The 27,744-nt window shown below is 42.7% G+C and overlaps 1 protein-coding gene and 1 long non-coding RNA gene across 8 annotated transcripts in view; one reads left to right on the top strand and one right to left on the bottom strand.

Annotated features, from left to right (window-relative positions):
• The window catches only part of LOC142411798 (uncharacterized), a 51,458-nt gene extending 44,847 nt beyond the window's left edge, over positions 1-6,611 (bottom strand). For 2 of the 4 annotated variants that reach the window (XR_012776292.1, XR_012776288.1), the window contains exon 1: positions 6,406-6,457. This is a non-coding gene — a long non-coding RNA (uncharacterized LOC142411798). Of the gene's footprint in view, positions 1-6,405 lie in introns of all 4 variants that reach the window. The other 2 variants (XR_012776289.1, XR_012776290.1) reach the window with 2 other exon arrangements.
• Positions 6,612-6,948: 337 nt separating this feature from the next.
• The window catches only part of IGF1R (insulin like growth factor 1 receptor), a 192,348-nt gene continuing 171,552 nt past the window's right edge, over positions 6,949-27,744 (top strand). For 2 of the 4 annotated variants that reach the window (XM_075506285.1, XM_075506284.1), the window contains exon 1: positions 6,949-7,621. In XM_075506285.1, coding sequence (XP_075362400.1) covers positions 7,093-7,621 — 529 coding nt within the window. In that variant the 5' untranslated portion in view covers positions 6,949-7,092. Of the gene's footprint in view, positions 7,631-27,744 lie in introns of all 4 variants that reach the window. The other 2 variants (XM_075506283.1, XM_075506282.1) reach the window with 2 other exon arrangements.

Genomic DNA, 27,744 nt, shown 5'->3' with positions numbered 1-27,744 from the left:
TAGTAGGGACAGATCCTTTCTGCCCATTACATGGGGTGAAAGTCTGATCCCTCTCCCAGTTAGGTTGATGGAATTCTTGCTGTTAATATTACATATTAAAGTTAAAATATCTGTTGCTTTGAAAGAGTTAATGATACAAGATTAATAGCTGTTATAAGCACGTTGCAGACATCAGGAGTTTGCGTTATAAAATGTAATAAGCACATCAACAGATGGTCTGGTGGATGCTTAAAAGCCACGGTTACAAGCACGCGATTGACCTGTTGGACTCTGTAACAATCTCCACAACTGACTAGCCATGTATTCAAACACCTCTCAGTCATTCATTAACTCTTTGTAAACTATTTACGCGCACACCATTAATATACAGCGTGATCACGTTGCCACCGTCTGCAACAGGAGCAGGATAGAGCCCTAATTACTTGCAACAGTTTATTAATTCAATACATTAACGGTAGGCACGTTTTGACAGCCGCGGTGCCGGAGCGGGGAAGCCGACAGACGCTGGAAGCAAGCGGCAGCTGTTCCCCTGCACCTATCGCTCACTCGCGCCGCCACGCTCACCTTCGAGGTGTCTTTTTTGACTAATTTGTCACATTCAGAAACACGAAAGCAGAGACAAACATGAGAACGTAGAGGTTTGGTAGGGAAGTGAAATTGCCGTTGCTGTGCCGTGCCGCGAAGGCTCGGTGTGATTGCAGAGTGCATCGGCAGCCTTTTAAAACACCGTCAAAAAGGCACAAACATCAGCATAATTTATCGGTGGCTATTTTAGGCAGGTGCACGGGAACTCTAAATATACGGCATTCACCACTTGCTGCAGTTGCTATGGATATGATATCTCAGGCCTGTAACTAGGGTTATAAATGTTGTTGTGTGCTTATTATTGTTGTTGTTATTAAAACATGAATTTTATAGTTATCCCTGCTCAGCTGCTGCCCCTAAATCGTCCATGTAACTGTATACTTCTTTGTTTGAAGGAGGGACGTGTGTGGGAAAGAAGTAATAAACAATACCCTTTCTTCCCTTCTGCTTTTTATTTGCTCCAGAAGGGACCAATTTTGAGCCACTGTTTGCAGTAGTATTAGGGCCAGGAGAATTAGAAGTCACTCAGGGCCAAGGAAGTGTACTTCATTTGGGTCTATCTGATTAGTACTCTGGTATTTAAGTCTTGCACACATCAAATGTCCAATCTTTTTTTTTTTCCCTCCATTTGTCTTAAGAGGTTGGTCTCCTGCAGCTGCAGGAATTCTGCTCAGCCCTCTTGCGTTTAGGGCGAGATGGTTACTTCTACCCAAATCCTGCCCAGCGCTGCAGATCTGGGAAAGAAAAGATGTCCGGTGGATGGAGAGGCTCTACAGACACCTGGACCACTGCAGAGGAGTTAACGGCAACGTGCCCACCTAGCATCCATCCGAGTGTGTGCTGTGCTCCTGTCCCCTTGCCAAGAGCAGACTGAGCATTTTCCTGCAGTTGGGAGCCCGTGGACATCATTGGTACGTGATGCAATTCACAGCAGAGCAAAAAGTGGCAAAAAGTGGAAAACGTGGTGAAAATGGGCAACCCACATTTTGCCTAACATTGAAGGGCTTGTTATGAGCCTATAAAATGCAGTTTATAGGTGGAGATTTTGGGGGAAGAGAAGTGATGTCCAAGGATTTTTATGTGTCCTTCAGGTGTACAAATCACACTCACCCAAGTTGTGTAAAAGATGTATCACTCGCCCAGACATAATTCCTACCCAGCGCACTTACCTCCCCACACCTACCTACAACAAAAACGTTCAGCCTGAGATGGAGCCTGAACAAGGTGAGCTGGCAACATTAGGAGCCCATGGAGAAGAGGAGGTGGCTGCAGTGGGTGCTCGCTGCTGCTGGGAGCGTGGCAAAGGCCATGCAAGGAGCTGCAAAGACCTTGGAAGAAGCAGCACCTCAAGCAGACACAGGCACACGGGCAATGCTCCGTGACGGCTGACCTTCGTCCTGGGGAGCTGACACGGTTGGAGAAGGCAGGAGAATAAATTTCAACTGCTCCCTTACGCCGGTAATACAAAATGTTCAGATGCTTAAAGGTTATGACAAGCTAGCGTCTGGTAAAGAGGTCAGTCTGCCCTGAAAGTGTTGCAGAAGCCAAAATAAAGTCTAGTCAAGCCTATGTGGAGTACGAGCACTGAGGCAGGGAAAATAGTGAGGCCTCTTTCTCCCCAGTGGTGGCCCCAGAAAGCAGCGGTAAGGCTGCTGTTAAAATTAAAATATGGCTGAGTATTAGGATATTTGCCTTGGGCAGATATATGTTTTGAGAGACCGGGGTCAGCGGCTGTTTTAACCGCGTTGTTTCATCCCTACTGCCACACTTCCTGAATTTTCCACTTAAGCGGCATTTTAAACAGGACGCAGGTATGCTGGTGGCATTCGGCATCACACTCTAGAGGGTAAAACGTGTGTGTGTGTATTCATGTGTTTCTTTCTGTCCATCTGTCTATCTCAAGGACCATAAACCAGCAGTGGCAAAAGGGGAGGCATGAAGCCCAGTGCAAACAGGGAGGAAGAACGATTGTAGAACCAACGGGACAGGGAAGAAAGTAATTTTCTACCATCAGGGAAGACTGAGTCATGACAAAATGATTTCTTACACTAATGAAAATTATAGTTTAGACTTTATGTGCAAAAAGAAAAGAGGGAAGAAGTTTGCCCAAATCTAGACACACAATATACATTGAACAGTGCATACCTTATTTTTAAAATGTTTTATTTATTATTGGGGCCTCACGTAGGAGACATTGCCAAGGACTGGGGCTCCAGTGAATTACTAGGCAATAACAAAAGAACAGTGACTGCTACAGTTTATAGCTGAGCTGTTGGGCAAGAGGCAGCAGGCAGAGAAGGTGGAAATGAGGTCTAAGTTGGTAAGAGAATGACCTGAGAAAATAAACAGGTTAGGAAAAAATGGAGGGATGGTTTCATCAAATCTCAGCAAAGATTGCAAATGGCCACAACTTGGGAAGCCTTCTCCTAACACATCCTTGATGTATTCAGATGGACTTGGGGAGACTATGATCTACAGGAATTTTGCATTTTGACCACCTCATTTAATCCATTGGCTGAAACATTTCCCTTTTGGGATGGGTATTTTTCTATCCGGTCAGTTTTGCTTTCTTGTGATGAAGTTCCAACAAACATTTGTAATCACTTCTCGATCCAAAGAAAGGCTTAAGCTATACAAGTTGCTTTTAGGATCTGAGTATTGTTCAGCCTAGAATAGGATGCCAGGTCTGGGTTCCCAGTAAATAGAAACTTCTCACCATTCATATCAACCTCCTCTGTACAGGTCTATAGATAAAAGCAGAGGCATACAGTGTTGACAGGGAAATAGATTTCATTGTGAAGCACCTTTGCACATTACCATGAAAATTATCTTTAATTTGTCCAAATTATAACTCTTTAATTTTGCACATGGCACATGTAGTACAGTTTGCTTGAGGTTTTCATAGTCAAAGATATGACCATGCTGTGGTTGTACATGCTGAAAAATCCCGACTTAAATATTTCCACTGAAAATAACAGGACCACTCTTGGACAAAGATGCCAACATACAGGAGCTGAATCTGATTAAAAGTGTGCACTGAAGCTGAGCATGTGTATGTGCATGGCTGGCACTGAACGCTGCTCAACATGTGAAAGGGTAAGGAAAGCTGAACACTAGGCACAGCTCTCCTCTTAACCCCTTAAGAGTACAGAGCTATGGGCATCTCAGCATTTGTAGGAAAAGGGCTTCTTCCCATGTACCTTCACAGCACAAAAGGTAAAGATGTCCTGGAAGAGTCCAGCCAAATAATTCCAAATTATGAATTTCACACTGGCTGCCCAGGAGGATGGAGAGCACCGCGAACGCCTCCAGTTCAACACTGTGCTGTTATTATAATCTCTTTTTTCTTCCTTTTAAAAGAATCTGACAGATTCCAGAAACAAACTATGTTACGACACCTATAGGACTGTGTTTATATGAGACTGTAAGCTCTTTGGGGGCACAGCACATCTTTTTGTTCTCTGCTTGTACGGCATCCAGTACAACGTGCTTGTCCATGACTTGCCCTGTTCGTCGAAGTAACGAAAGAAAGGCTATTTTATAATAAAAAAGTTCTTTATGACAGCAGAATGATAAATGATACACACCCAGTTCCCACTTCAGCTCTGTCTTTACACAACAATACATTAATTTGTAAGTGACACATTACAATTTATGCTGCATCAATGCCATAATACGCACAGAAAGGACACTTGTTCTGCTCAGTATCCAGCACTAGTATTAGGCACAGCTATACAGAGCAACAGGACAAATTTACTGGACACGAAGATCTTTCTGGTCCAATTTAACTGAAGCCTTGAAAGCCTGTGCGCAGTTGACAAAGTCTATGGTACGCACAGGCATGGCAGTCCAGGACAGTTTCATACATAAATGCCTTATTCTCCTGCACTGAGTCTTGAGAGGGTTGTGTTACCACCCAAATGGGCACGGACCCGTGCTTTCACTTACTATTCAATTATTGACACAGTCCTGGATACGTGCACGTGTGTGGCAATTCCGCCCCTGTTGTACTCGGTGATGAATTTCCCCCTAACTTCTGTGATGCAGAATAAAGCCTTTTCATCTTTCCTAAGGGGTATGAGAGCTAATGTGTAACTAAGACAACAACACTGGACCATTCTGACAAGGCAAACGGCATAAAAATGGATGGAGAAACTACAAGAATAAAAACGTGTAAGGTCGTGGAAAATGATGTAGTAACATAACTGAAGGCTACTGTAATACAAGATGTTCAAGAAGAATTTAGGTTTAAATGTAAAAACTTAATTTTGACTTTTGCATTAATAATGTGACATTTGCGTATTTCTTCATGTAGCTTTTTTTTTTTTTTTAACTAGACTATAGCTAATGCTCACACATGTCTGCTTTCTTATACTTCAGCATCATTTTGATATCTCCCCATGCCAAAGTATTGCAACAAATCTGTGATTACTCAGGACACCCATATGCCGTGCAGCATGGCTACTACAAGCTTCGGCGAAACAGTGGGAACACGGCCCACGTTTTCCGATTCCAAAAAGCCCAAAGCTCTTCTGCTTCAACTAATCCCGTCTCTCCCCATTTGGGGCCTGGGCGTACGATGTCAGTGTAGGAGACTAGCGAGCAGTGGAGAAAGGCGCATGGAGCAGACAATATTGGGAGTATTCGCTGAAGATCGTGAATACGGAAGGGGACGCGTTCCGCCGTTGTTCGTCCCCTCAGGTGAGCCAAGCCCTGGCATTCCCTTCCCTCGCTCCTGCCTAAACTGCATCCCTAAGAGCAGCGCACTTCAGGCTCAGCCCCTCGGCTGTGCTTTCCAGTGCTCAACCCAGAGGAGCAACAGCAATTAAATGCAGTAAATAAATACACAGACCATGTGAAAATCGAAGCTACGAGCTTCTCATTCCTCCTAACTCGGTCCCTTCCCTCTGAGATATTTTTTTCATTTCTGAAGAACGCAGGGGTGTTTGCATTAGCAGGGGGTCGCTCGTTGGCTCTCCCGCCGTGCTCTCCCCCCGCGCCCCGCAGGATGCTCGGTGCAGCCGGCAGGGCTCCGTCGCCGCCTCCTCCTCCCCTTTCCCCGCTAGCTCGGACGCTGGAGCAGAGGCAGAAGGAGGCGCGGCGGGCTCAGCCAGTGCGGCCCGGCCCGGCCCAGTCCGCCCCGGCCCGGCCCGGCCCGGTGGCAGCCCCGCGCCCGCAGCAGCCCGGGGTGCAGCCGCCCCGCTCCGCTCCGCGTGCCACCGCTCCGGCTTTTGCCTCGCGCCCGCTCGCGCCCCGCCGCCGCCGCCTCCGCGCGCGCCGCTGCTGCTGCCGCCGCCGCCGCCGCCGCCGCCGCCTGGGCGAGGGGAGCCCGCGGGGGGGGATGTGAGCGCGCGCCTCTGTGCGAGAGAGGGCGCGTGCGCGCGCGCGGGAGAGAGAGAGAGAGAGAGAGAGAGAGAGAGAGAGAGAGAGAGAGAGAGAGAGGGCGGGCGCGAGCCCCGTCCCCGTGCGGCCGCAGAGAGGAGAAGCAGCGGCGGCGGCAGGCGCGGCGGCGGAGCGACGCCGAGGCTCTTGTTTACCAGCGTTCACTCTCCATCGTGCAAAGGGAGCCAGCGCGGAGGAGGAGGAGGAGGATAAGGATAAGGGGGGGAGACGCGGCAGCAGAGCGCTGCAAACCCTGCTGCAAGCGAGCGGCGAATTAATTGGGAGGAGCGGCAGACCCTTCCCCCCCTTCCCTCCCCGGAGGAATTACAGACCCTTCGCAACAAGCTCCTGGGCTTTGACCTTCAGCAAACCGGATCGCCTTCCTCGTCTCCCCGCCGCCCCCCCGGCTTACACACACACACACACACACACACACACCTCTTCCCGGCTCCCCCTCCCCCTTCCTTGGGCTGGGCAGCGCGCGCACACCCAGAGGAGGAGGAAAAAAAAAAAGGAGAAGGATTTACAAATTCGCTGGGTGTTTTTTGTTGTTGTTGTTGTTGTCGTCCTCCCCCCCGCCCCCGGCGCGATGGCAAGGCGGCTTGGAGGGATGCGAGGAGGAGAGCTGCGGGGGGAGGAGGCGGGGTGCTGAGCTGCTCCGCTCGCACTGCTGCTGCTTTGTGTGTGTGTCCTGGATTTTTCTTTTCTTTTTTTTTTTTTTTTTTTTGGAGAAGGAGCCTGTGGCAGCGGCGCTGAGGAGAGGAAGAGGAGGAGTAGGGGGGAAGCCTTTTTAATTCATTTTCGTTCCAAATTCCGCATTTCGAGTCTCTGCAGCCAGCCGGACTTGTGTTGTTGTTGTGGGTGGTGGTTGTGCGTGGGGTGGTTTTTTTCTCCCCCCCCTCCTCGCTGAGCGGGGAGAGGAGCCGGGGGGATCCCGCCAGGGCAGCCCCGTCCCCGCGCGGAGGGACGGAGAAGCTGTTGTTGTTTTGTAATAAGATTGTCTGGGTCGCACCCCCCCCTCTTCCCCCCGCAGCCCTCCCAGTTTTTGTGTCTCTGTGTGTGTGCGCGCTGCCTCTGTGTGCGGTGTTTGAAAATGGAGGTTGAAGATGCAGACTGCCAGCCCCGATGTGCCTCATGTTTGCGACTCCTGTGCACGATGTACCACTGCAGCCAGCGCTGAGGGGAGACGGCGGCGCCCCCCGCCCCGGAGCCCGCCCCGCCGCCCCGGAGACAGCGTCGCCCCGGGGCTTTCATGCCTTGTTGTTGTTGCCGTTAATACATCTTGAATATCTGTGTATTTTTGGTGCGGTTGCTCCGGAAGATCAACACCCAGGGACCTCAAAAACCCTCCGGTTTGCCACTCCGAAGGGTCTTGTTTTTTTTCATTTCTTGAGGCAACGTGGATTTATTTATCCAGCCCCGCTTCTCGTCCGCCTTTTGCCTCCTTCGTTATTTTTAGAGGACGGGGAGAGAAAAGAAAGGGAACAATTTTGGACTCTTTTTTTCCTTTTTTTTTTTTTTTTTCGGAAAGGGGGATTTTGTCCAATTAAAAAAAGAGGAATGAAGTCTGGCGCTGGAGGAGGGTCCCTCGCCGTCGTCTGGGGGTTTCTGCTCGTCTTCGCTGCACTTTGTCTGTGGCCAACAAATGGGGAAAGTGAGTACGGTGCGTGTCGGCCGGGGGGGGGGTGTGGGTGTCGGCGAGGGGCCCCCGGGGCGTGTGAGGGAGCCGCGGAGGGGTTCCCGGTGTGGGCGTGAGGGGCTGCCTGTGGGGGGGTGTGAGGGCGTCGGCTGCCTGTGTGTGTTTGGGGGTGTATGTGAGGGGGTCGGTGAGGGGGCTGCCTGCGTGAGGGGGTCGGGAGGGGCTCCCGGGGTGTGTGCGAGGGGCTCCCGGGGTGTGTGTGGCGGTGTGTGTGAGGGGCTCCCGGGGCGCGCGCTGTTTCCCGCCGCGGTGAGCGGGTTTCGCCCCTGCCCGCGGGGATGTGCGTGTTTTCCTCCTGTTACGCGTCTGCTCTTCAAGCACGTTTAACAACCCGGGGCTGCACGTCTCCCTCCCTCCATCCCTCCCATCCCTTCCTTCCCCGGGGGTGGCTGGCTGGTTTTACACACGGGCTCGGCAGAGTCGCAGCCCCCAACCCGGAGGAGGGGGTCGCCATGCCCATCCGTCCCCTCCTTTGTGTTTCCCCCACCTGATCCGCGTACTACTCCTAACCCCCCTCCAGAGCCCGGTGCAGTGTTTAGACCTCTGCAGCCAGGGCTACGAGCTGCGTAGTAAACACTTGCAGGCTGGGAAGAACCGTGCTTTCTTTCCCCGCATGGAAAGAGCTTGATCTTTGTCAATATTTAGAGGCTGTATGCAATAACCTGCCATAGTGAGTGAAGAATTCCTGGAAATAAGCGCCTTGCCTTTTATTGCCGCTTTACTGCCGAGGAAGGGTTTCACCCGCTCTGCTCGGGGTGCAGAATTACGGTGGCATCCCGCAATCTAAAGGTCACAGTCTGCTGGTTTTTTTTTTTTTTTTAGATTAATTTCTAGGGTGATACTTTACGTTTGTGCATAAACAGAAATGTTGGGTAGCCGGATGGGCTATACTCTTAAAGGTGATTTTTGTTTTTTAAGCAGCTGTGTTGCATGTAGCATTACGGTTTGTGCAGTTGACTTAGCAGCGTGCGAGCTGCTTCCTCCGTGTGTGCGAGTGCTGCACCGAGAAAAACGTGGTTCATTGTGCGCGACCGCGCTGCGAGCAGCCGGGTCCCCAGAGCACGGAGGTGTCTGGATCCCTCCTGCCGTTTATCGTCTGCGGATCGCGGTGTGTGTCTGTCTTGCTTGGGAGTTGCAAAAGCCCCGACTTTGTTTTTGTGCGTTTCAAACCTGTGATTATATTGCGGTGCCCGCCCCCTTCGGGCACAGGGGGAAATAAAGGGGGCAGGGATGGCTGGCTGGCGCTGCAATTGATTAGGCTGCAATCATCACCATATTAATCCCGGTGCTGATCGGTTTTCTTCTGGTATGTCGGGCTCAGGCTGGATTGAGGATCTCCTGCATGAAATTAGCCTTCCCTTTTTTTTCTGGAGTATCTCTGTAGACAGGGAGATGGTAAATGTACCTTGGAGCCCAACCATTTTAAGAACTGCTCCCTCTCCTTTGGCGTCTACAGAAAGAAGGATCTTTCTTTACTGCATCTTGATGTTTTAATTTCTTCTGCTGTGTGTTTTTCAACATACTCCTTGAGCTGTTGTGTGCCTCTCACTTTCAAAAAGATACGCGTTGTTGGAGGGAAGGAACGGAGAGATCAATTTTCTCCATTTTAAATGTAAAGGGAAGGAATTTAGGAACTAGAGAGGCTTTTCTAAAAGTAGTAGTTTCAGGTTGCAGAGAAAGGGAAGTTCTTTGGATGCACTGACAGTGAGGCTAACTAAAAAAAAAAAAGAGTGAGCAAGAAGTGCATAGATGGAGTCTGTAATGTATGTTGAGTAATACTGTGTTTCATTAGGCAGTGAATGCCAATTAACTCCTTGCAAATTAAGGCCCAACTTCGGCTTTTGCGTTGTAATGGCAGGGCCAGCTAGGGCTGGAGAGCCGCAGTCTTACTTCCACGAGTTGAACTTTTTGGCTAGAGCTGTTTTCAAGAGGGAAGATTAATCTCTAAGTTTAAAAACAAAACCCCAGTGCCCTTCTTCAGGGAAGGGCTTATGAAGGATCGAGTAGCGTGGAGAAACAGAACAGGAGAGGAGGAGGAGATCTGGTGTATCCTTAAACTGCTAGGATACATGCTTACAATTTTTTTTCTTGTCTTACCTGGTACAGAACACCTTCAAATAAAAATGCTCGCCCAGCTCTGGTAATAAAATAATGCAGGAACAGTATGTCAGGATTTTAGGTTCCAGTCCTCTGAAGTGTTTGCGGTTGCCACTTAGCTAAAATGACCCAATTAAGAACCTCCCAAATGAAATATTTTCTTCTGAAGAAGATCTAGGCATTTAAATATGGGAAGATATGCTGAAAAACTTGTCTTAGCTGAATACTGCCTCTAATCGATTGTCTTTGTAGTTTACAGTTTAATAGCCTTTGTTTTCACGAGTTATTGCTGAAAGAATTTTGCTGTTAGGGGGAAAAATGATCTCCAGAGCAGATGTTTTGCATCTCTTCATATTCTTGTCTCTCCCCACAATAGTGGAAGGAAGATTAATCTTAATTTTTATTTGTTTTTCATATATACTGTGTCATAGCTAAAAGGCACTTCCATTTTCGGTCAAACAAGCAAGGCATTCCTAAATAGGAATACAAAGGAGTTACAACTGGAGGGGAGAGACCCATCCCTTTAATGCTAAATTATGTAAAATCTGTTCGTGGTTATATGACAGAAACCTCTTTAAAATGCAGGTAGCTTCACTGGAAAGCTTCTGATTCAAAAACAGTCATTAAAAAATTCCGAGAATTTCCTGAGATTTTGTTAGAACGGCACAAAAACAGAAATATAAAGACCCTTCATTAAGATATGTGCTGGTGTAACAGTGCATTTGATGTGTAAAGCTACAACTGTTGAAGACTGTTTCATCCTAAGGGTGGGTTTAAGATGAAGTGTAAACATGATGTTTTCTTCCTTTTCTACCTTGAGCACGATGGGGTTTTGATTTTCACCCTTGTGTACGTTTACAAAGGGAATGTCTAGAAGGGAATGGGTTAAACATTTAGAATAAAAATAATGGGTTTGGGTCTGATAAGACTTCAGACTGATAGATATCTTGATGGATCTGTTCACGTTAGCTCTGAGCTTTTGTTTGTCTATCCAGGCTATATTTTATGTTTCTGATGTTAATAAACAGTAGCTCATGCTGTATGTTTAATCTCTCTCCCAGGTTGCTTAGTAAAAACCCCCATGACCTCCTGAGTGTCAGTGTTACACACACCTAGCTGTCACATCAGCGTTTCCATGTACGCCCAGTGGTTAGTGAATGTTGTTAAACAGTAGTTGGACAATTCCTTCTCTAATTGAGGTTGTGAACAGAAAATGCCAGAGTGTTTAAGGAATTGGTGTCAGTCGGGTTCACTAGAAAGAGGAGAGGAGGAAAGTGTTCAGGGAGCAATGGTGATTGGAGTTCACGGGAAGGAGCGGTGAGCCAGTCAGTACTTTGACTTTTTTGATTGTGTTAGATTGTACTTTCAAAGTGTTTCCATACCAGAACTGGAGCAAAGGCTTGCATGACTCAGAAACTGAAAGGGTTAGGAAATGGTAGTGACTTAGCTAATATCAGGCAAAATGTGTTGAGAACATGAGAAAGCAGAGGAATGGGTGTGGAAAGAAGATGTGTGTTAGAAGTTTTGGTGCTGAACCAACATCGAGAGAGAGAAATACTCTTCTTTGTGTAAAGTGAAGGAAATTTAACTTAGTTCTTAAGTATGTTGTGAGAAGTGAGAAAAGGAAGGGGCTGCTAAGAGTGAGAAGGCAGATCAATTAATTTAACTTCAGTACAACATAAGGCATGATTTATTTGGTTTACTAGGGAAATTGCTCAGATTTGATTAACTATTGTGTTAATTTTTGTCAGCTTTTCCCTGAGCAGTTGTTCCTTCAAACTAATTCTAGGGTATAGTTAAAGCACAACTCCAGTGACACTGAAATTGTTTTCATCTTGAAATATACATGCAAAATCTAGTGTTGAGGAATTTCCATGTGATGATTTTTGAATCTGCCTTCATTGGTAAATAATTAATTTCTATCACTGTATGTTACCTTGGGAAAAGCTGTTTCAAATCCTATTTAATTTTCTGCTAAACGGGCATTTATTAAGAAAATCTTGGAGGAGAGAGTCTTCCGTGAGGAGAATTTTTTTTTTTCTTTTAAGCATCTAACATTTAGAATTAAAATGCATTTCAGGGCTGAAACTATTAGCTTTAAAGGACAATTTCAGTTCATGTTTAATTGAAGCTTTTTTCTCTTCCCCAATTTTTTTTTTTTTCTTTTTTACTCTGAGGTAGATTTTACCAGCGATCACTGGAACTGTTAACTCAGTGAGACCAGAAGAGGCAGTTTTGTTAAATGATTAATTATATTCTGTGTATATTCCATCTGTGTGAATTGTGAGCTACCGCAAACTTCATTGTAGAGAAGTTTGTTTATGGTCCTGAACTTTGAGAGAGAGAGAGAGGAAATAATATATGCAGGAATCCTGTTTTTCTCACACTGGATGTTAACTTTATGATCCCACACAACTTATCTAGCTCATCATCTGTAATGGCTCTAAAGTTCATAACTTACAAAATGTACTGAATTAAATTATTAAAAAGTTTAGAGTATTTTTCTAGACTATCTGTAGTTAAATTAATAATCTTCATGAGCATTATTTTGCTTTCTTGAAAAGGTGGTGATTGAGAAGCAATGGCAACTTTCTGAAAAAGTTCTTTAAACTTTGGTTTATGAAATTGAATACATTCTTATTTGGATTTTAGTGTAAAGCTTTCACATTTGGAAACACTTTGTGATGTTATCAAGTAGCAGCTGTTTTTTATTTATATGTGTGAGTGCGCACATAGGAATGGGTAAACTGCAGTTTGTTATTGAAAACTGTTGTGTATGCTAAATTTTAAAAAAGCTGCAGTTCGAGTAATTGTCTCGAGTCTCATAATTAAAGTTGTTGCAGATTTGTAATTTCAGTTTATTTCAGATCTTTCTGACAAAGTTGAGCTTTTAAAGTTTCTGGCTTAGGTGGTAATGGAACATGCTGCTTTTAAGAGTTCTGTGTTCAGAAAGACTTCAGGAATGCAATGATGTGTTTGAAAGGTAGAAATACTGTTTTACTATTTTGATATATTTGACATGTATAATTTTTCTATCACTGTAAATTGTATAGACAGCTTCTTTGTGTAGGTTAGTTGGATTAGTTTTTATGATTTATGAAAGCCACTTGAAAAAGAATAGTTTCAATTTTTTTTTTTTTATTATACAAACGCAGAACTCAACAAACAGCAGTTGATGAAGACACATTTGCGGTTGTTAGCCAGCCTGTCTTGTGTGTGGTTTTTTTGGGTTGTTTTTTTTCCCCTCTTAGCCAAGTCATGACAGGTACAATCTGGACTGATTTCTGTAGTACTATATTTGTCTTTTTTGTGTCCAGAACTGTCTGAAACAAACTTTGAGGACCGGCAAATGATTAGCAGCATGCAGTGTTCATAGATATCTGTGCTCTGCAAACACAGCTGTACCAAGTCCTCAAACTCAGGAATAGGCTCTGGTTCCTTTAGGCCGGATTTGTTGTTTTTACTAAATAAGTTTGATAAAAGTTTGGCTTATTAATTAAGGAGATGCATTCTGGCCAAACCACTCTTAGTGTGGTGGTGTATTGTGAAGGTTTAACTTGCATTTATCACTGAAAGTTTTTCTTTTTAACCTTTGCAAATGCTAAACGTGAGCAGTTCCCTTAGGATATCTTTCAAGACACCAATTAACTTCTTCAATGTTGATATCCTCAAGAAGTTGCTGTTGTGGCACAAGATTATTTAAAATGTGCTGAAAAGCAAAATTGTTTCTTCTTTATTTACAGATTGATTTGCATATGACTTGTAAGCTTACATGTCATATAATTTTGTTTATTAATTTTGGAATATCCAGACACGTACATTTCATATTACTCTGTTCCTTTCTTGATAAACTTGATGGTATGAGCAGAAATAAGCATCTATATGTTTCAGTGACTCCCCAGATAGTTTTTCAAGGAGGCTGTTGTCTTTGACCTACCCAGTGAGAAGGGACCTCACACCCCAGTAAAGTGCTAAGATTATTCCTCTGGAGGAACAAATCCACTTAGTAAATATTTTGGTAGAACAGCTTTTGTAGCAACACAAAGTCTTTTTAATAATAACTTGGAGCAATAATTCACGTTAAGATTGTCATTGAAGAGAAGTGCTGATGAGGTTGTGCTTTAAGAACTTTATGCTATGCTGTTGACTTAAAAAAAGTGTACATTATACAAATAAGAAACTTTTAAAGCAGGAAGTAGGTGAACTGCACACGTGTGTGCTTTACTGTAATAGTTTGTGAAATAGGTGTGCGTCCTGCTTTTGTGAATACTTAGTTTGTGAAGATGTGTGTTTTGGGCAAGTCCACTGACCTAATGAATTCATTGGCTACGTGTTGCCAGCGAGGCACATATTATTGAAATAGCTCTGTGACCAGTCAGGTCGAACGTTATCTGCAAACCTCTTATTGGTGCCATTACATGCTGTAAAGATAGCTCTGTTTACTTGGAAGTGTGAGCATCAACTCTGATCACAACACTTTCTCTTAACAGGTGGGCTTTGTTTGGAGTTCTTTGCTGAACATCCCTTCTCCCTGTGGAGGGGAGCAGTGTCAGAATGTGACAACATCAGGCAAATGCAGAGAATATTAGAGTTCTTAATGATGGAAGCAAACTTTACATGTGTGTTTTTTCCCCTGCTGTTGAATGGGTGGTGGGTCATTTTTACTGATTGTTTCCAGAAGCTTTATAGTTTTTTCCTTCAATATGAACAGTTCACAAATTAGTACACTACTCATTTAAGTCAGCTACTTATACAATACTGTTCAAATAGCGGAAGGCTTGATGGGAGGCAGGAAAGAAGAATTTTTTGAAGTTCAGAATGCATGAAATGAATACATGCTGAAGTAGTCAGAGATCCCTTGTACTTTATCAGAGAGCAGTCTGCTTGAATGAAAGGTACTGTACCTGCTGTTAAGTTTATAAACTTGGTTTATACAGATTACTTTTTAAATTATTCATGATGCTACATTACAAGTATATCTGACAGGTTTAAAATAAATGGCTTGATGGTAAGAGGGAGCATGCATAAATTAGAGCTGGGATAATGTGCTCTTTGAAGTATCTCTTCCATTTGTTACTACTGGAATACAGTAGGTAGCTGCAGCTGAATGTGTGATTCTCAAGTACGGAGTACATCATTATCTTCAAACTGTTATAGTGGCAGTTCTTATAAGATGAGATGAAGTGGCAGGGGGACTAAGGTGCTCACTTTGTATTTAGTTATGTACACATTTCTGCTGAAACATGGAAAGTATTTATGGGATGAAACTTCTGTAAGCACAGCAGTTGAAAGGGTCTGCTAATAGCTGTGCATTGGTAGGGTTGGTAGCATCACGTTTTATTTACTCTTTTTTGTTAGCGTTGCTGTGGGTTTGTAAGAGGTGTTTTAGCAAGGTGGTAGGAAGTTTTCCCTTATACTTAGTGGGATGCTATATCTGGTTTGCTTATGGATCATGGTACTCAGCTTGAGAAGTCTTCCTGATCTGTATGCACAGGAAGACTTTGCAAGAGCTGAACTGTTGTGTTTGGAAAAGGTTATTGGTGAGGAAGGAGAATTCCAGATCTCTTGGATGCAAAACCAGCTTCCCAAAACATAAATTGACACAGAGCTGGTTTTCCTGATTTTGTGGACAGGCAGCTCGTTATATTTGAGAAGCAAGCTCCCAAAGTAGTTTATGGTGTAGAAAAAACCCTAAAATTATGTGTGATAGAGCAACCGTCAAAAATAATCAGTTTTTCTGAAAAGTGGAAGGTGGTCTTATAGAGATGGATAGTTCAAATCTTAAGTCTTAATCAAATGGGTACAGCCTTTTGGAGCAAGGTCTGGTGGCAGCTGTTCCTGGACACAGTCTATAACCAAACTTTAAAAAGAAAATTGGCCTGGACTTTGGAAGGGCTTTATCCCTGGATCTCACTGGGGTGGTTTCCTCATTATGTGCATTGACTTCAGTTCAGAGTTGTCTCCATGTTTTGTCCTTCTACAAATAGTACATTTTGCTTCCTTGCTGCTCTTGTCACCTCCCCTTGGGTCCTCTGTGTGAGAGTAGTATGTACCTTGAAAGGCTTAAAAAGCATGTTGCAGACACCTCGCAGGAGGAGGCACTGGCACTGCACTGTAGGAACAAACATGTATTTGCACTGCTCAGCTGATCTTAGAGCAACATTGGCTGTAGTGTTAGGGTTGAAATCGCAATGGAAATACCTTGTTTGTCCTATCCCCTGTGCTTTTTGCCAGTGCAGAAATTACTTTTATTGCGGTGTTTTTCTTGCTTTCTCCTGGGGGTTTTGATGTGTAGTTAAATTGTAACTGTTGTCTTCTCTAGTCAAATTTCATGTATCCCAGTGGGGATTTGGTTTGTTTTCCAAAATACCAATGGAGTTAAATAGTGTGGATTGTTCTTGTTAAGCTTTCAGGTGGCTCTACCTTTCTTTTAGCTGAGAAGCAGTGTTGAGAGACACTTAATGTGATGATGGCACAAACTGTGTTAAGAGTTCGTAGACCCACTGGGATGGAGCGGGGAGCCCACTGGAATTGCGATGGTGTCTGGCTGCCATGATGGGAGTTTTAGGTGCTGCTTCTCTCCAGTTGTTCTGTATCCCCAGCAGGTGGAAGCAGCTTGTGGTTCTGTATTGGTTGCAGTTAACATCTTTCAGTTTATTGTGACTGAAGTTTTGTGTTTGGGTTTTTTTGTTGTTGTTTGGGTTTTTTTTTTTTTCTTGAGGTGGATGTACATTTTATTGGTCCCTTGCAAATGCCATGTCTCCCGGGAAGTATGGAGGGAATGAACATCCAGCTGTGTTAAGAGATGCATATAAGTTGCTGTTACTGTGTGTACTTTGCTCCTCTTCCTCAGACTGGAGAGGTGCCGAAACTGGAGAAAGGAAAGTTGCAAACCAGTAGGACGTATGACCATTTGTGTGTGGTGGAGGATGCCAAAAGTCGAAGGGTCTGTTAGTCCTGTTGCTCATGCACCTTGGAGATGGAGATTTTGTTTTAATAAGTTATGTTTGTATTCCCTTGCAGCTTTTCCAGTGGCTATACCTATGATGGAGGTTGAGTCTGTGCAGTTGTTACTTTACAAAAGAGCGAAAATGGAGTTTAAGAAAAGCACATTTGTTGTTCCAAACTTGAGAATTGGCTACTGTGACTTGAGCCTGCCTAGGTCCTGTCTGGGAGTGACTGAAGGTTTTGATTGTTTGTTTGTTTGTTTCCTTTTTTGTGTGTGTGCTAATAAAATGTTTGTATTTTTGTCACATTGAGTAGGCTGACTATGTGGACAAATATTTTCATTGATACTGTGTCTCATCAAGAGGCATGTAATATGTATTTAATAGTTAAATTAGGTTATGAGACTCCCTTTTAAAATTCAAGCTTGTATACCCTTCGATGGGTTGTGGTTCTAAAATGTGGCCAGCGTCTACCAGTGAATTAACAAAGGTCCTTTCAAGTTGGTTCAGTTGTTATCCTACAGAAATAAGGCACAGACAGAGAAATGCATTTGAGTGTGTGTGTGTATGTGGCAGTGGTTCTGGACTTCAGCAGAAACACATGTGAAATGGACATCTGTTTTTACATGGTTTGTGTTTTGTGTATCTCTCTTGGTAGTTCATTGTTTAAATAAACATGTTGCATTAGCTGTAAGGCTTTAGTGCCAAATGCCCACTGGTGAGATGTATTAGGGTTTTGTTGTTCCCAAGCCATACGGAGAAACAACAGCTTTACAATTCAATACATTTGAGGAAGATTACGAAAAGAATTTGGGGTGGATCACAATCAGCACTTCAAAAGCAATAGCTTTGGAGTAACTCTGCTATAACACAGCACAGCCCATGGAAAAACACTGTCATCTTAACAGATGCAGTGTTATTTTGGAGATTCCACTGTATAAATACATGGACTGTGGTTAAATTGTGATGGCAACAGATGCAATCTTGGTTCTCGATTCTTTAATCTCTTTAATATTTAAAAATACCCCACAAAGTAAAAGAAAAAACAACATCAGGGCTGAAAATATGCCTTCTGTAAATTGTTGGGGCTGTACCTTTTGGGCCTTGTTTCATTTCAGATATGTCACTGCAGATTAGGCTTGGGCAGAGTAAATGCTCATCTCTGTGAGGGAGTTTCTGCAAGTGCTGCTACTCGTGGCTTATTGTACAATTTGCATATGAATGGAATTATTCAGCTATACTTAAGAAATGTCAGCAAGAGTGAAGTCAGAGTTGGTTAACCTGGCAAAAAGATATTTTCAGTATTTTTCATGAAAGAAAGTGATAGTATGAAGACAAGAATTACACATTCCACTGGCTAAGCCAACATTGTCTGAGGATTTTCTTGGTGTTTTTGTAGTTGATATCAGTGACTTTATTTTTAAATTTGTCCGCAATACATTGCAGTGTTTGAGAGCGAGAGAATTGGAATGTGGGAATCAGATGTTGTATCATAATGCTGCACACTTGTGTTCACATTTGTTTTTCTTTCCAGATTTGGTTTTGTTTAAATACTGATTTGACAAGTATAAATCGAGAGCAATTTTTTTTTTTTTAAATGAACAGCAAATAAAGCATAGCAAGATGTTGTTATCAGTGCATTCACCTCTATCCATCCACTAGTTGGGTAGAAAAGCCTGAAGTTAAATACTGTAACTGGATTTTAAAAAGGGACCGGATCATTTTTGTGAGCAACAACATTGGTAGTCATGCATGCTAAAATAGGGAGTGATCACATCTCGTGCTTCAGAAGCTGACAGTATGCAAGGGTTGAGAAGAAATTGTATTCCTCCTCCGGGTATTTGTATTTTCCCCCCCATTTGTAAAAAACAGAGAAATGCTATCCTCGAGGGATGGTTAAAGGACTTGTTTTTAGAACACTCGCATGACTTTAGATGCTCGTGCGACTCTGTCATCCAGGTGAAGGCACTTTCACCGGGAAGCTGTGTGTTGTCAGACCTTCAAAGACTCTACTCTTAGCAGAAGTATGAGGGTGGGGGTGTTGGAATCAGCTGGCTGATAAGGAGATAGTATATTACACTAAAAATAAACCCCAGATCTTCACAGGCGACTGTTAAGATTACCTGATGTCACATGCAGTTAGAATGAAACAAAAGTTGAGGTGGCTTTAGCGTGGTTTGGCCTCCCTACGAGGATGGGCTGTGGTGCTGTCCGTTTGTTCCGTAGGACTTCTCTTCATCTTCAGGAGTGACTGTGCTCATGGAAGTGTGGAGCTATTCTGTTTCTTGCTTGTTGCATGTGTGGCCACAGGCCTTGTTTACTGCAGTATCAAAATACTGTTCTGACCTCAGGATGGCTGTCACTACTCATGGTGTCTCATGCCTCAAGTTCGTCTTTAACACCCTCACAGCTTCCCCCAGACCTGGTGAGATGAGAAGATGTGAATCCCGTTTAATAGAGGGAAGTGGGTGGGGGGAGAAGTGAAGAGCAGAGAGGCAGAGGATATAATTGTCATGTCCACCGATTTTTGCAGGGGGAGGGAGGAATGCTCCATTTAAGACGTCTACATACTCTGGTTGGGTATGTCCGCTGCTGTTCTCCCTCTCCATCAGTACTCAACCTTTCGATAGTGTCACATGCTCACTGCATGTTTCCTTGATGTCGTCTTGGTTAAGAAGAGCATGACTGCAAGGCTGGCTTTGGTGGTGTCGAGCCTGGTGCCCAGAAAGTGATGAACATAGTTTTAGGCTGTGGGTATGTGGGATGCTGTGCACAATCATAAATGCTGAGATGTTCAGAGGGTGGAAGGGTTCATTTTCGTCTCAGCTGATTTAACTAGTGAGTTACACTGGCTCATGGAAGGGTGTGATGAGAGCCTGAGGGGATGGGATCATGTGATTGAGAATCGGGGTGAGGAAGAAGCAAAACAAATGGTTGCTTTAGCACAGTTCTCCAGTGGGCAGTACTCTGTGCTTTTCATGTCTGTACCATGAAAGGTGGGTTTCGGTGACTTAGCTGTGCATTACACAGGACTCTGGGACTGGAAGGGGAAATACTTCCTTCAGCTTAGGGAGCATTCAGTACATGGATGAAAGTCTCTCTGCATCGGCTCTGAGGTGCAGCATCGCAGCCCACCCCTTGCTGGCAAGGGGCAGCTGCTGGCAAAGGCAGGGGCTTCTTACAGAAATGGCTGTGAATCTGAACATGAGGACTATTAGTGTGTATAGCCATCTTCTCAAAGTAGCTGAATTTATTTTTATTGAAATATGGGGAGTTTGTTTAGCAAAGACAGGCTTCAGCGAAAGCTGTGGACTGAGTGCTTGATGAATGTAATAGTTTTACAGAATTAAAAACAATTCTGATGCTTCCACTGGGTACTACAACTCTATGCAGCTTTGTAACCTTCTGGTGGAAACATCATGAATTTTGTCCAATTTGTCCTTCAGAGTTTTATTTCTTCCTTAGTATGAAGGCCTCAGAGCACTACTAGCATATTACAGTTTATTTTCTTGTATTAAGATGGAGTGTGAGTGATTTTCATAGTGACTTAAAACAGCACGCAGGAAGAGCTTGCTTTAAATACACAGTTTTAATCTCATTTTGCTTATTTTTAGCTGGATTTTTTTACTGGCTGACAGCTGTTAGAACACCTTGATTTGCAAATACAACCTTTTGTGAAAATACAGGCTTTTTTGCCAATGAATAGCATTGGCCATTTCTACACGTTCATGTAAATCGTTAGATGCCTTGGATACATTTACTCAGATCCTTAATTTTCCCATTTTTAAGTGACAAAATGGCAAAGGGTGTATTTTCTGGTAGATTACTTCTCATTTGTGTTATTTTTTGATTTGGATGGAAAATGGAATCTTAATTGAAATGCAGATGATCTGAATTTTGAGAATTAACACTTTAAGTGTGATGGACAGGCATGATTTAAAAAAAAAAAATGTCAGAAAAAATAGTTTTGGCATTGTTTCTCAAAAGTTTAGAGCTAATAGATCTTGCCCACTGACTGTTTCACAGGTTTCTATGCAGGAGTCCTTTTTAATTTGGAATTAATTGCTTGTTGAACTGAACTGTTTGAGTAAACTGAGGTGAGGCGCTTGCAGAAGTAGCTGTTGAATGTAAAAGCTATCTTAGCATTTCAACAAAAGGTGGCTCCAAGAGAGCACTGAGCAGTAAATTCACCAGTCCAAACTTTTTTTTGTGTCAATTATACGCTTACTATTTTTATGTTATTTAAATTACAGTAGGCATTTGCCCTAATATATGCTGTTATAATTTCATGTTAGATTTGTAATTAAGTTTATTTTTAGAAGAATGCATTTAAGTGGTTTATACAAAATGATTTTCTATTTTTGTAAATGAAATAATTGTTTTTTATTGACTTTTAATTTCATGCAAATGGGGTTTTTTTGGCTTGGAGGTTATGTAAGCAGAAAGAAATATAATGATTTGAGAGTACTCATGATATAAAGAAGATTCGTTGTCACTAGCTAGGGGCACTGGTAAGGCAGAGTTAACTCTTATTTAGGCACGTTCAAATTGAGCGACGGATGTTCTAGAATGCGGTACGATGGGTTTATATAATAAATTTTATTTATTGATTGTTCTCCCTGGTTAAGCTAAGAAAGCCAAATTGTAAGTGCATTTGGAATCTGACAGGGAGATAAGAAAGATGGTCATAATGTGGTGATTTCTCAAGATGCCTGAATATGTTGCAAGCCATGGCAAATCTGATGGACAAGTGAGCGTTAATTGTGTGCGAGCCAGAGTGGCTCTTTTTAATTTGGCCTCACTATCATGTCTCTTCACAGATGAATTTGAAGGCTAAGGGGACTTGAGTGATGAGTCATTATTGAGTTAGTAAAATCACAATTGATCTCCATTTCCTGTTGATTCCAAAATTACTGAAGTGTGAAAGCCGAGAGTGATTGATGACTTCTTGGAGGGGAGTTTGAGGGTGGAATGTGGAAGTGACTCTATCTAAAGTAATTCAATGCTGCCCTGGGTACAAAAATGTCTGTAGTGAGAACAGGTGTGTGTCTGAGATGGGAGGCTTTGGAGGAAGTGAGATGGTCTGGTGAGCTGAGTTACCTGTAAGTAATGATAATCTGGGCACTAAAATATGCTCTTCAGCAAGGTGGGGGGGGGGGGGGGGGGGGGGGGGGGAGGAGAGAAGAGGTTTCTTAAGTGGCTACTGATAGAAGCTTAAGATTAACCTTCTCATTAGTCTCCTCAGTACTGGAGATGTCTTCTGATTGACCTGTGTTTCTGTCACTTAGCTCAGAAGATTTTATCTTGAAATCCCTTTGGTCCCAGGTACTACTTACTGTGAAAGTCTCCTGCTCTTCTGCAGCGTGACTGCAGAATGGATGTCAGACTGCACAAGGACAGAGAATGGGATGTAGGGACAGCAGTGTTGCATGATGGAGAAAATCTTGCATATCTTGGTTATTGTTTGCTAGTATCTTTTGATGAATCCTTGATCTTTTCATTCTGCAGCTTTCTTATTTTCTTGTGATGAAGTGGGATTAATGCTCTTTTGACAGATACTAATTAGAAACATTGTGGTAACATGCAGGTAAGATTTAAAATTTCCTTTTTTCCCTCCTAGAATTTACTGTTAGCAAAACTTTGTTAGGAACAATTAAGTTACATTACTAGACTTTGCCCACATTGCATATGTGAGAGTAAATTCTGCTGAAAGGGGATTTGTTGGAAGAAGTTGAAGGGAGGATATGTACTATTCTGAGTTATATTTGGAAGCAAGCTATAAAGAAGCCTTGAAGAATCACTTCAGGAAGAGAAAACTTAGTTTAGTTCCCTGGAGGAATAAGAGGAGTTGTGAGGTAAGGCTGTCCCTTCTCCTCTGTTTATTGCATCCGTCACAAAACTCTGACTTTAAAGAATTTTTCTGAAGTGGTAATTTGGAAGGCAAAATAACAATCTGTATTCTGTCTTACAACTATTCAGATGGTCTTTGAACCGTTGAAACTTGTTATGGATGATATGCTGTGTTAAAACAGAAATAAAGAACTAGGAGAAGGAGAAATATATTTTTTCCTTGGAAAGTGTGTACGAGCTTTTCCCAGTGTTGCCCTGTTTAGGATTGTAGAAAACTGAGAAGGGGGGAAAAAGAGGTGGTTGATCTTTCTGTCTGAGAACAGCTTGGTTTTCAAATTTATAAACAAAACAGGAAAAAAAATCTTCCAGGCTTCTTGACAGGCTAGGTGTGTGGTTTTCACATTCAGAAAAGCTGATTCAGTTGGTCTGGCTTCTGCAAGGGAACAACTAGAGAAATAAATTGCTCTGAGAGGGTGTAAAGAACTTTCCTTTCCTCTAGAAAAAGTTGAGCAAACATGGAGCACTGAGTTACATGGTTGAAATTTGGTGAAGCGTGGAAAGGACACTAGTTTTCGGAGAAGTAATGATGTTTCTTCAGAGTGTTGTGAATTCAGAAGTAAGAGTTGCCACACTTAAAAGACATGTCTCAGTCTTACTGAGGGTTATAGGAGTTGCAAGAGAGCTTTATTAGGAGTGATCATGGCAGTTCTCAAAGCTGTCGCTTGCAGAGAATCTTGAAATACTTAAAGCCACACCTTGATACCTTATACCTTGTCTTGTAGGAGCTGTGTTGATAGGTCCCAGTACAAAAGCACTTTGTTAAACCAATTAAATGCATAATATTTTTATAATACTTGTGTTTTGGAAAAATCAATATGACCAGTTTCCCTTTGAAATGACAAGAAGCCTGTTGTGCTGACAAAGTAGAATGCATTAGGAAGTGGTGCTTTGTATCCTCTCAAGAGTAATGTGCTCTTGTTTTTTCTTAATCAGCAAGATGTTCTCCTGTATGTCAGATGTCTTAGTTGTTTGTGTGATCTGTATTGGAGAAGAGCGAGGGGAAGAAATGTCAGAGAAACAGAATAGGTTTAAATGCTTTATAGCAGCAGAAAGCCTGCAGCCCTGTATTTCTCTGTTTTAGTAAAACTGGTAATCGCCACATTAGCATTGGACACTTTGTGTTTGTTTGCGTTTTAAACAATAAATAAAAGAACAACTTGCCCTTCAGAAGAACACAATGCGTAGCCTGCTGAAATACTCTGGAGCATAAGGGTTATAATTAACCTTTTCCCTTTAGCTTGGTTATGTTTCAGAAGGTAACGCAAGATGTCTAAAACATCTGAAATTGCTGATTTACCAGTTCACTGAAATAAGGATTTTTCAAGTTGATTGCCTGAAAATCAAACCTTCTCTTCCTCTCTCCGTTGCATTCCCCTCCTTCCCTGTTTACTGATCTGCAGTTTCCAAATTTGTAATAGGTCTAGTACTGATTGCTCCCCTCCCCCCCTTTTTTTTTAAACTTAAAAGAAGCCTTTGAGGAGAAAAGTTCTATTTCCTGTCATTCTTGCTCAAGGCTATAGAGGATAGATCTTGGAAGTTTAGGCACTTGTTCAGGCCTTTCAGAGGAATTTTTAAAAGATGCTTTGCTTTTGATGCAGTGAAGGAAGGGCAACGACTGGAGAGGACTGACAGCACAACCAGGGTTTGACTTACTGCATGAACGAAACCTCTTTCTGTGATCCTGAAGTATTTTGCTTTAGTGACCAGGTGCTCAAGTAGCACAAATCAGTTCTGAACCATTCTCTTAAAGATAGTTTTGGTACCATTCAGTGGAAATGGGCTGAAGGGAGACAGAACCTGAAATGCTTCCAACTTCTTTTTCCCATCTTGACTCTCCTTGAATAATGTGAGTTAGTGTGAGAAAGTGTCTGTAACTCCCACTGGGTCAAATAGAGGTTGAGATAAAAATACATATCTCTGTGCGTATTGTAATATTGATCGTCATATGGTAAATAATTCCTTGGCAGCAGGATTACCAAGTCTGATGTTTTACGCTTTATTTGTAAATTTTGGTGCAGTCTTGCTGCTGGCTGTGTGCTCAGACCTGCTTTTTGTTCTTTGATGGATATCTTTATTACTTCCTTTTGACTAGCCTTTCCTTTCAGATAAAATGTCATCCTTTGGATTGGTTAATATAACTGGCGCTCACTTGATCTGTTAGTTCACTAGCTACTCTCTTTTTGTTATGACATTTTAATAGGTTAACGGTCTCCACAAAGACCCATTCCTGTCTTTTGCTCACTTCCTCCAGCACGGGTGTATACATATTCACACCAAAACAAAGATTACTTCTGAGTCTCTCTTTCTTTTAAATTACTTGTTTCTATCTGTTCCATTATAAACTTCTTTAAATAGAGTCTATTCCATGTGTTGCATTTTAAGAAGGAACGCTGACCTGTGTGTTACTTTAGATTGCCTCTTTTTCTTTTTTTTGCTTTCCTGCACAAGTTGTCTTAGTTGGGATTTTTGGATTAATTTCGTGAGGAATATCAAAATATGACTTGGGTTGGAAACGAGATCGTTCAGACTTCGGCAGCATAACTGGAGCTCCACTTCAGCACTTGGAAGTTCTGTTCCAATTCATCTGTGCTGTCTTATTTTCCTTTTTGGGTATCTGAATTGGGCTTAAAGCATGACTCTTCAGTGTTGTTTACAGAATACTGTCTTCCCATGACCTGTGTACCAAATGTAGCTTGGAAATACGTCTGTATGTCAGCTCTGTATGTTGCAGCTTTGCCTCAACTGGGGTGGCTAATAGGTACGGGCTTTTGCAAAGATGCTGGGCAAAACCAGAGCAGCTGGGACACTAACATGTGTGACTTTATCAGCTCTAATGCAGGGGTGCACAAAAGCATTTTACACTGTGGCAGCTGTTGGCTGTGTCAAGGTGAGTCAGTGTCTTGGGCATGTAAAGAGGAAAAAGAGAGTGAGGAGGGAGGGCAGGTAGATCTCTTGTGGCAGTCTGGGAAGGGATGGTGATGATGGGGACAAGTCTGCTTTTGTTGTCCACAGAGGACACCAGAGATGACTGTGGCTGTGGCCCAACACAGTCATTCCTGTCACTGGGGACTCCCTTTTTTGGGTGGTCACCTTTTCCAAAGTGGACTAGAAAATTTTCTGTTAAAGACAGCGTGTGACCTTTCACAGGTCTGGGGTTCAGTTCGTGAGTTCAGGACTTTATCTGTGCCCTAAATCGCTGGTTAACTGTGGAGAAAATAAGGAGACTAAGTCCTGGTTTCTGAATCTGAAGTTGAATGAAGCTGGCATGTGGAAAAGCAAAGCACAGTCCACTCGGATATGTTTTCTTAACATGGAACCAACTAGCCTTGCACAAATACCGTGGTTTTCTTTCACAACAGCAACGAGAGGCCAGTAGAGCTGTCAGACAAGTGAGGTGAGGCCAAGGACTGTCCATCAGCTGTGCTCTCCGGATGATCTTGCCTTCAAGCTAGCAGTTGGAAAGGAGGGTTTTTTGTGTATTCCTATTCAGATCTTTTTTACCTATGCTCTTTTTCTGCTCTGTTAATTTATGTTTTTCTTTATGAGATCAGACTTAGTTTAAAGCTTTGCAGTGTAGCTCTGTTTAAACGTGTATGTGGCACTGTTACCCAACAGTTATGCCATCGAATACCCGCCCCGTAGGTGCAGTTTATGTTGGCAGGAGCTGTTTGGCTGGTGTGACTTAATGTTGTTTGGGCAGGCAAATCATAACTACAGGCAGAAGAATTCTCTTTTTTGGAGTGGCTGTAGTGGTATATCCTTTGCAGTGGAGATGAGATTCTTCCTTTACCTTACAGGATTGGCAGCTGCTTTTACTATACATTTGCGGGGCGGGGAGGATGTGGGATGCTATAATTACTTATGGGATTTCAGAGCTTGGTGAAAACTTTCTTGTGTCTGAAGGAAGCGGTCTTGCCAAAGCTTTGTTGAATGTAAAGTAGTCTGGATCCAGAGAGAGATTTTCTTTGATGCAATCCTGTAGCCTAATTCTGAAGTCTTGTGAGCAGCTTCTGTCTGTACGCCAGTTTCCTTCTTGTGAAGAGATGTCCAGAATTATTTCTGCTGATGGTCCCTCTGTTTGAGAGATGGTAGCTATTGAACATCAGGTGATATTTTGTTGTCTATCTTGCACAATACGAAGTGGCTGTATTGTTACTCATGATGAAAGAATTTAAGAATGCAATGAAACTACAGAATATGTCATTCAGATTTATATATTTAAGAGTGTATTACAGGGTTCATGTGGTTTCTCTTGCTTCCTTTTTTCTGTCTAGCTCCTCCGCTTATTTGTTGCAGTGGATCAAGTTCATTGTTTAAAGTAATTTTTAATTTAAGTTCTCTAAGGAAAGATTTTTTTATCATAGGTTAATTATAAAAATACTTAGTATAATAATTTAAATATAAAATAGTACACACTTGTTAACAAAGACAGAGCACTCTGCTGAAGAAACACACTTGCTCAACAGGCTGTGGTTCCAGGTGTTCTAGTGCTAAACCAGCTTTTGACAGCAGTAGCCCACTCCACAAGTATCCAGGGAGGATAGTTTTATTTTAATTCAGTCTGCCAGGTCATGGTGGTTGATAAGTTCTACTGCAGTTATGAAAATTTGAGTCTGAAAAGATGTTGTGTTTCCCCCACCCCTCAGATGAAAAACTGACTTCTGAGATTGCATCTTTAAGATACACCTTTATGATAACATTTCGTCCTTTAAGATAATGATATCTCCCATAATTGTACTTTTCAAGAATCAGTTCAGGTTAAATCTAGTAAAGCATGTTTAGATCCACTTTTCCTAGTGAATGAGTTGTTTTTCCAAGTTAAAATCTTGTTTTGTATATTTCCCTTTGTAGATATCCACTATAAAGCCAAACTGAAACCTTTTTTAAAAAAATGTGTCCCACATAACATTCCCTTATTTTGGTCAAATTTCTAATTTTGTATTGTTCTAAATATATGTAGAGCTGTAGAATTGGACAAAGATGTTAGTACTAAGTAAATACATTACTCATCTTTTGGTTTAGCAAAAGTACCAAGTGAAGAGAGAAGCCATTTTTAGTGAAAAATCAGCATCATTTAGTAGTTACTAAATCCCAATAAATGTAAAAAAAAAACCAACAACCTCC

This window comes from Mycteria americana, chromosome 6 (assembly GCF_035582795.1).
Source record: "Mycteria americana isolate JAX WOST 10 ecotype Jacksonville Zoo and Gardens chromosome 6, USCA_MyAme_1.0, whole genome shotgun sequence".
Lineage (NCBI taxonomy): Eukaryota > Metazoa > Chordata > Aves > Ciconiiformes > Ciconiidae > Mycteria > Mycteria americana.
This window is presented reverse-complemented; position numbering and strand designations above follow the sequence as displayed.